The sequence below is a fragment of the Scardinius erythrophthalmus genome, assembly GCF_964197995.2.
Source record: "Scardinius erythrophthalmus genome assembly, chromosome: 7".
NCBI classification, from domain to species: domain Eukaryota; kingdom Metazoa; phylum Chordata; class Actinopteri; order Cypriniformes; family Leuciscidae; genus Scardinius; species Scardinius erythrophthalmus.
In genome coordinates, this window is record NC_138227.1 from 33,761,223 (window position 1) to 33,771,096 (window position 9,874).

The following is a 9,874-nucleotide window of genomic DNA, read 5'->3' on the forward strand; positions in this document are numbered from 1 at the left end:
CCACTCCCGCCCATGAGTACTTACCTGGTTCCAGTCCGAATGGGGTCCGTATAACCACGACTTCCTCTTGAGTCCTGTAAAGAGTACTTACCCAGTGACCTACCTAGACGGTGTGCGTTTCCCTCTGATCCCTCTCCAACGAGCTGCAGGGCCGCCACGATCGTTCTCCCCTCTACGGTCCAGGGGGCCATCGAATTCCCTCTGGTGACAAGAAAGAAGATTTTAATTAGGATTTTTCAAATTACTGCTCTTAACTTAATAAAGAACTGTTATTCCTTTATTCCCTTGTCTGTCTGGTCCTTGACACGTTCCTCGACGTGGTACACGGTTTCCAGGGGTGGGTGCAGTCTGGCTTGGCCCACCCCGACCTGTGACACATGTTTCATGTTTGATTGTGCACAGGTGTTCCTTGTTAGTGATTATTCATTGTGTATAAATGGCCCTTATGTTACCATTGTCTTTCCTCTAGCATTGTTCATGTAACCCATTGTTTGAGTTTGTTTGTTCAAGTTTAGTTTACCCTTCAAGTCGTCATGTCATGTTTAGCTCTGCCAAGCCTTTTGTTTATTTTGTCTATGTTTATGTTAAAGGAGAACTCCGGTCAATTTTAACATTGAGCTCATTTTATTGTACATTTGGAGTGCTGTCAATACAGAGAACAACTACAAAAATCGGTCTTGCCTACACCGAGTTATTCTATTTTTAAAAATTGCACCCTGTTGACTTCAACGGGGCAAGTACTAAACCTGCTTTTAGGCTCTTAACATCCTTCATGTGTCATTACAAGTGCACAGAAAATGTGAGTGATTCCTTCTGAGTGAACACGAGTGGATCTGACTGCAGTAGATGTAAAAGATGTTTAAAAATAAATTTATTTAAGCCAGCGCAAATACCTGTTTACATCCTGTTTTTCGGTTGAAGTCCAAAGTAGTCGATTGCCGAGTTCACGCGCGTGATCATAGGTAACTAAACCTATGCGCGTGAACTCGGCAATCACAGGTATTTGCCCTGGCTTAAATAACATCATTTTTATACATATCTTTTACATCTACTGCAGTCAGATCCACTCGTGTTCACTCAGAAGGAATCACTCACATTTTCTGTGCACTTGTAATGACACACCAAGGATGTTAAGAGCCTAAAAGCAGGTTTAGTACTTGCCCCATTGAAGTCAACAGGGTGCAAATTTAAAAAATAGAATAACTCGGTGTAGGCAAGACCAATTTTCGTAGTTGTTCTCTGTATTGACAGCACTCACAATGTACAATAAAATGAGCTCAATGTTAAAATTGACCGGAGTTCTCCTTTAATAAACTGCACATGGGTTCTTAAAGCACGCCTCTAGTGGACTTCTGTGACAAAATGTTTATTGCCTTGTCACGTTAATATGTTGGTTGTTTTAGCCTGAAGTTCTTTGTGTTCCTGTTGGACGTTTAATAAAATAATACTAACTTATATTTCCTCGTACATTACTTGTTCAATAACCACCTGTGACAGTAAACCGTTTGTACTTTATGTTTGCCTGTTGTTCTCTTCTTTATTTGCTTGTGGTTTTATAGTCAAGTCACCTTTATTTATTTAGCACTTCTTACAATAGAGATTGTTTCTAGAAGCTAAACAGTGAGAACAGGAAAATAATATCATTGTTCAGCTAAAGTAAGTTCAGTCTTGATTAATTTCTGTTGTAAAAAAGTTATTAATTTAGTTAATTTATCTATACAGTAGCTCTGTAGAAAACAGCGATGTCAGCGTCCAGCCCAGTTCAGTTCTCATATAATGGTGTCAGTGCAGGCAGATCAATAATATTGTTAAATATTTGTTGTCCTCAACTAAGCAAGCCAGAGGTGACAAATAGCATAAAGATAATCAATAACCAGCAAAATCAAAGACTGCTTTCTTTGGCTTAGTCTTTGCTAGCTGGTAAGAACAATATAGTGTTATTATTCTATAGTATGGAAACACTTTTTTTTCTATTGACAATGGATATAACTTTTTTTTAACACGATTTGTATTTATTTGATATAAAGTATGTAGACAGCTATTGTTTGAACCTCTCAAAACTAATTTCTAAATCCTTAATAATAAAAAGCCAGGTTCAGTCTTATAGTATAATAATTCACATGCAGAACAAAATATTTAAAATTTATACACCAGTTACAAAAAAGACAAAAATTTTTTTTTAAATACAATGCAATTTATAAAAAAAACACTGACACTAATTGCATTTTAAAAAGTTTTTATAGTATCTTATATTCTATATAATATATGAAGTTATTAATCTGAGATAATACAATATGGATTGACACCTTCATTCTTTCCATTAAGAAAGTTACACTCTGATTGTGTTTCTAACACCCTTATACAATTTTTCACAAACATTTATTAGCCGAGATTTAATTTAAAGGAAATCTGTATAGAATTCAGAGGTGAAAATGATCACATTTAGTGCATTAAAAACTAAAAGGTGAGTGACTGCTTGATTGAACAATGATCTTGATAACAATTATCTAAATTTTTTTCAAACTTGTTTTGTACAACAGAAACAAAACAGTCTATTTTGAGGCTTTTATTACATGTCTAATTTTTTTGCGAATATCAGGAAAGTTTAGTCCATAAACAATAGGGTTTACAAAGGGTGGTATGACAATAAATTCAAGTGAAATAACAACACTCAGCGCTATAGGAAGTTCTCCACTCACAAATCGACTCAAAGTGAGCTCACAAAAAAGAGCAATAGAGAAATTTAAAAGGATCATCATGTGTGGAATACAAGTTTTATATGCTTTGCTCCTGAACTCTCGTGTGCTTCTTTGACAAATTATAATAATTCGGACATAGGTATACAAAATAAAACCTAAAGGGATAAAAACTGTTGTGATCGTTACAATCAGGCCATAAATATTAATAATAGTATTGTTCACACATGAGAGTTTGACAATTTCATAGTTGTGGCAGTACACCTTTAGCAATTTGTTACCACAGATTGTCAACCTTGCAGTCAAAAGAGCGGCAATACCAACAAAAGTTATTGGATAAAACCATGCTATAACTATTAGAACAGTTAGAAGCCGTGTGGTAATTATGTTGTTGTAATGCAAAGGTTTACTGATTGCAACAAACCTATCAAATGCCATCAGCATCAATATTGTAAGTTCAAAAGATGCATATGAGTAAATGACAAAACTCTGTATGATACATGCTTCAAAGGAGATTCTATGTGCATCATAGAGCAGGTCTGTCAATAACCTTGGGAAAAAGCCAGCTGTACCATATACAGAGTTGATGGACAAGCATGACATCAAAATGAACATGGGCTTGTGCAATGTCTTTTCCAGAAATATTACAAGAATAATAAGAACATTAAAGAATATGACAGCACAGTAAAAAATAAACCCCAAAGTGAAGACAGCATATTTTATGCACCCAAGATTTTCAAACAACATGAAGTAAAAATATGTTCCATTTTCCATTTTCCTTACACAATAAAAACTTTCATTGACCGAAAGAAGAGAGCAAACAAAGTTCATATGTTTTTACACCATAAATAAATAAATGCAGCTTAGAATGTTTAGCCACAGTGTCACAGTATACCATGTAATGTGACCTTAACTGTAAATAATGGTATAAAAATAATATTCAATTAAATGAATGCACAGTAATAATTCAACACAGTCTAAGAAAAACAGTCTATGAGGTTTTTTTTTTTCTTACATTACAAATGTTATTAGAAATACCTTGATACTCTGAAATGAACACCATTGCATCTTCATTAAAACTGCAGGTAGTGAACTTTATTTGTGTTCTGATTTATTTGGACTGTGGAGTCACCAGTACATGCTAGTGTTTTTATAGTATCTAACACATCTCAGGAGGCCTGTTGTGGCCTCTCAAGTCCTCCATCAAACTGAAGTTTGATTTCACTGGAAACATAAATGAATAGCATATATCTAGCAGCAGCTCTAGGATAAAGTTATTGTCCAGCTAAAGTTAGTTTTCGAATCACTTCTGTTGCAAAGATCATTAGTTATTAACTTAGCGGCCTCTAACACAACACCGTTCTAACAGAAAACCCTTAACGAGTTCCAGCCCGCTCATTCGCACAACAATCCTTATCCTGGTGGCTCAAACCTTGAAATAGGTTCCAAGTTATTTATATATATATATGTGTTTATTAATTAATATATATATGCGTAATATATATATGCGTAATATATATATATGCGTATAATTAAATATATATATGCGTAATTCTATAGTTGTAACGGTAAAATATGATAAGTATTATAATGCTCAGTTAGGGGCTGCCATAACAATTGGATTAAGAGGATAGAACAATTTAACCAACGGTGTTATGAACACAATGTAGGCTAAAGCGATCGGAGTGTTGGGGTGTACTTCACGATTTACACGAGGAGCACCTGAGGCAATGGCGGAAGGCACTAAACTTGAAGTGCTCACCCAAGCGCTGTGTGTTCGTACCATGTGTGTTATATGTGTTCGTACCATTTTATGGACGGGGAGCAGACTAACGAACGAACACCCTTACGACGAGTAAAGGCTCGGCTACGATGTTCCGGTAAAGAAGTCCCGGCGGGTACTGAACAGGTTGTCAAATTCAGGTAAGATTTTAAGATTAAGATTCAGGTTGTCAAATTTTCATGCTGCGATTAATTGATTGACCTTTTATCACGGTATTCGTGCTTTCCGTGGTTGAAAAACACTGATTGATCGATATTATGTGTGAGGCATAAATACCTTTCGGTAAGTTGTACTGTATCTTTAAATAAAAAGTAACAGATGATCGTTTTACTTGAACTGAGGCGCTACAGCGATCGGTCACGTCACATTTACAAGCACCAAAACGGTATTTATTGTCTGAATTTCGTAATAAAATGGACAGAACATGAGAGCTGAGAATTTTCAAAAGTAACCTGCTCTGTCTAGTCTGTCGATGTCAGTGTACTCTTTGCTCCGCGATTTTTCTCTGAGTGAGATGTGGATGTGTGGCGCGAGAGCGTGTGAAAAGTGTCGATTGAGTCTCACACTGAATGCGCAGAGTTGACAGCCCTGCTTTTAGAAGGGGGATAAATCGTCGGCAGCGTTCCTCCTTCCGCCATGCTTCTTCTCCATGTGAGGATTGTTTACATTAGACTAGAGTGCACACTGCGCCGCATGCACAGTGCTTCATGTGGGGATTGTTTACATCAGAGCGCGCACGTGTTTCGCGCAGCAGTGTTTGTTTAAAATAAGCTAATGCGCGTTCTATAAATATAAATTCTAAAATCATATTCATTACCGCGATTTATCGCATTACCGGATACCGGCACATGTCTACCTAACTGTTGTTTCCTAACTCTCCTATCTATGTGCTTGTTAGCCTAACGTTAGATGAAGCTATGAATACTAGTAACGAGCCGTTCACAAAATACAACGAATCTTGCATGATTACTATTGGCCACCTATATGTCATATTTCTTATATTTCGTTTACTTTGTGATATGGACCTAAGGGTCTGAAATAAAGAATGAATGAATATTCACGATAATACATTATATTATGGTACATTACAGTCTTACAATAGCTCACATGTAAGGAGGCCAGCTAGCTACATCTCTTATTCAGATATTGATATTGACCTACGTAGAGTTTGGAGATTGTGTGTATACTGTCTCGTTTTTAATGCATCTTTCTTTTTCACACTGTTCTAAGTATGAGTACCATCATAAATTAATTAATTCTCATTTTAAGTACTAATTTAAATCTACATTTTAAATGTAAGTCTAATTTAAAAAAGTACTATTTAAATCTATTTTAAGTACTAATGTAAAAATGTTTATGGTTCTGTTATTTCCTTAGATCATCGATGAGCGTCAGTGTTGCAGTGGACAACTGTGAGGAGGATCACAGCCACATGCCCTAGACCTGTGATGCAGAAACACAATGGGAGGATCCATCTGTCTCTGACCACAACTACGCTCCAAAATCTCAACTCAACCTGAAGCCTCCTACATCTGAAATGGGAACACAATGCGTTGAGCCAGTGCCATAGTACATAACTCTGCTTAGAAACGACCACCCTTGTCAGCTCTTCACAGGGTCGACATTGATGCATTCCATTCATTTGCAGAGCACCTTACCAGTTCACACACCAACAGCTTTCAGCTACACACTTGGTATCAGCTCCTGATGACTCTGATAAAGGTGCGTCTTAAAGGGTTAGTTTACCCAAAAATGAAAATTCTGTCAGTAATTACTCACCCTCATGTTGTTCCAACCCTGTAAGACCTTCGTTCATCTTCGGAACACAAATTAAGATATTTTTGATTAAATCTGAGAGCTGTCTCACTCCATTTTATTGTTTTTCTTAATTTGTGTTCCGAAGATGAACGAAGGTCTTACGGGGTTGGAACGACATGAGGGTGAGTAATTACTGACATAATTTTCATTTTTGGGTGAGCTAACCCTTTAATTTATTGCAGGGTGATCTTGCTGAAAGGTTTGTTTTTTCTCAGTCCATTGTAAGCAAGGTGATTTCGCGTTGGCTTGACATCATGGAGGAGAAGTGTTTCAGAGAGCAGTTTCCAAATACAACATGTAGAGCACAATATATCAAAATATCGCAAATGTATATATCGCAATATGCATAATTTTTTAGCTTTAATAAGCTTTAATCAGTTTATATAATTCATACAGTGAAAAACTTAAGCAGTGTTTTACTATTACATTTGATTATTCAGTTTCTGTTGTTAAATAGACCTAATGAAGGATAACCTGAACCCCGTGGTTCACACTGACTTCTTTTATACAGTAAAACTCTGATGTTCACTTTCACAAGTTGAAGGGATGTTTTCTTGTTACAAAAAGAATGTGAAACACATATGTAGGTTATTTAATTTTAAATCTAATTTAAGTTAATTTTATATACTTTAAGCATTATCGTTTTGCATATCGAATATCGCATTGTTTAATGAGTTATCGCATATCGCATTTTTCTTCAATGTCGTGCACTTAATAACCTCGTCCAGGTGATGAAGTTATGGCAGACAGAGGCTTCACCATTACCGATCTCCTCTACGAAAGGAAGGTGAAACTTGTCCTTTTTGTGAATCTTGTAAAACAGATGTTACCTGTTATGAATAGTTATTTTTATAAACCTTTACAGTGTGAGCAGATGTTACCTGTTATGAAGTTATTTTTATAAATCTTTACAATGACCAGATTTTCCCTGTTATGAAGTTTTTTTTTATAAACCTTTACAGTGTGACCAGATTTTACCTGTCAGTCATTTATTATAAAACAATAATGTGAGCTCTGTAGATTCCCCTTAAAACTTAAATGAATTAAGTCTTCTAGTTAGAAGGAATAAGTCACGTCAAGTTTGCAAATGAATACCATCTTGGTTTTTACTTATGAAATTTAAATGGTACATTAAAATTTCATGTATCTACATTAAGGTCAGTAGAAGGTGTCTCTAGCTTCCTGAAAACATCAAACACTTCGTACAACTGATTTTATACAACTTATTTAATCGTTCATATTTAACCAATTACCTAATCTCCTATCCTTAACCCTAAATATTATCATTCCTTATTATTTACAAATCATTTTTCATTGCTGCTCCATCAACTCCTGATGACAGGACGTAGTTAAATATTCCCATAGGTTAACGTTACCTCTGGCCACGTTAAAGGAGAACTCCGGTCAATTTTAACATCGAGCTAATTCTTTTGTACATTTGGAGTGCTGTCAGTCAAGTCAAGTCATCTTCATTTATATAGCGCTTTTAACAATGTAGATTGTCTCAAAGCAGCTTTACAGAGATAAGCGTATAATTTAAGGTAACAGAGATTGTTTCGGCTTTACAGCAGAGTTAAGTTATTTCCATCTAAAGTTAGTTTTAATTGATTTGGTTCCGTCGCAATGATCATTTGTTATTAAATTAGGGGCCGCTAAGACGACACCATTCTCTCTACACAGACTTTAAACGCGAACCTGTGAGAAACGCTGATGGCGGTCACATGCGCATTTAGAATGGGTTCTATAGTTATGTGCGTTAGAATATACGCAGGTTTGGAATTCCCTACAAGCCAAGCCTAAACAAAATACTTGTCTTTCCTTATAAATTTTGATAAGGAATTTTATTTTATTTGTTGCTTTGGGGTAGGACCGCAAGACGAATTTTCCCGACAACGCCTTATCTGTAGAGTGGTAGTGGGATCCTCCATAGGGAGAGACTAGTTGGCACTTCAGCACTGCGTTGTCATCGGTCCAGGTGAAGGTCCTTCGTCAGATCTGGATACGGCCTGGATCCGGCAGGCTGCAGGAAAAACCTTGGGATAAACACAGACACTAAAATTAGCGTAGATGCCATTCTTCTCATGATGTAACGAGTACATCAGGATTTTTGGGAAGTGTTCCCGGTTCCGGCTGACCTAATCTATGCAGCATAACATTAAATTATAGAAGTCTATAATGTATTATGTGAAAGCTAGGTCAAAGAGATGTGTCTTTAATCTGGCTTTGAACTGACAGAGTGTGTCTGCTTCCCGGACAATGGTAGGAAGACTGTTCCAGAGTTTTGGTGCTAAATAGGAAAAGGATCTACCGCCAGCAGTGGATTTTGATATTCTAGGTATAATCAACTGGCCGGAATTTTGAGATCGTAATAGACGTGACGGACTATAATGCGTTAAGAGCTCGCTCAAGTACTGCGGAGCTAAACCATTCAGTGCTTTGTAAGTAATCAGCAATATTTTAAAATTTATGCGATGTTTAATAGGGAGCCAGTGCAGTTTTGACAGAACTGGGCTAATATGGTCATACTTCCTGGTTCTGGTAAGAACTCGAGCTGCTGTGTTTTGGACCAGCTGTAGTTTGTTTATTAAGCGTGCAGGGCAACCACCCAGTAGAGCATTACAATAATCTAGCCTTGAGGTCATGAACGCATGAACTAATTGTTCCGCATTTGTCAATGAGAGCATATGACGTAATTTAGATATATTTTTAAGATGGAAAAATGCAGTTTTACAGATACTAGACACGTGACTTTCAAATGAAAGATTGGTATCAAAGAGCACACCCAGGTTCATAACCGACGACGAAGACTTAACAGAGCAGCCATCAAGTGTTAGACACAAGGGTGTAGATTTGGTTTGAACATTGGGGGGGTTGAAATTTGGGTCTGCATATTTTTCATGTGATCATGGTATAAATATTGGGGGGGTTGTAATGCATAGATTTAAATATTGGGGGGGTTATCTCCCCCCCAACCCCCCCACAAACTACGCCCCTGGTTAGACAGTATTCTAGATTATTACGTGAGGAAGTTTTTTGTCCAATAATTAGAAACTCTGTTTTTTCAGAATTTAGAAGTAGGAAATTACAAGTCATCCAATTTTTTATATCCGCTATGCATTCTGTTAATTTTGTGAATTGATAAGTTTCGTTAGGTTTTGAAGAAATATAGAGCTGAGTATCGTCAGCATAACAGTGAAAGCTAATTCCATGTTTCCTAATGATATCTCCTAATGGTAGCATGTACAGAGTGAACAGCAGCGGTCCTAATACTGAGCCTTGTGGTACGCCATACTTAACCTGTGATCGATGAGACATCTCATCATTTACTGCTACAAACTGATAAAGGTCAGATAAGTATGATTTAAACCATGCTAGTGCATTTCCTGTAATGCCAACATAATGTTCTAATCTATTTAAAAGAACGTTGTGGTCGATGGTGTCAAATGCAGCGCTAAGATCGAGTAACACTAATAGAGAGATACAACCACGATCGGATGATAAGAGCAAATCATTTGTGACTCTAACGAGAGCTGTTTCGGTACTATGGTACGGTCTAAATCCGGACTGGAAATCCTCG

General features: G+C 36.7%; 1 protein-coding gene across 1 annotated transcript; it reads right to left on the bottom strand.

Moving 5' to 3' along the window:
• Window positions 1–269: 269 nt before the first annotated feature.
• LOC308693811 (olfactory receptor 51I2-like) lies at window positions 270–3,470 on the bottom strand (the record flags this gene model as incomplete). Its single annotated transcript, XM_081370906.1, has 2 exons — window positions 270–368; window positions 2,574–3,470. The coding sequence occupies 2 exons, from the start codon at window positions 3,468–3,470 to the stop codon at window positions 270–272; spliced, it is 996 nt and encodes a 331-aa protein (XP_081227032.1).
• Between the last annotated feature and the right edge of the window lie 6,404 nt (window positions 3,471–9,874).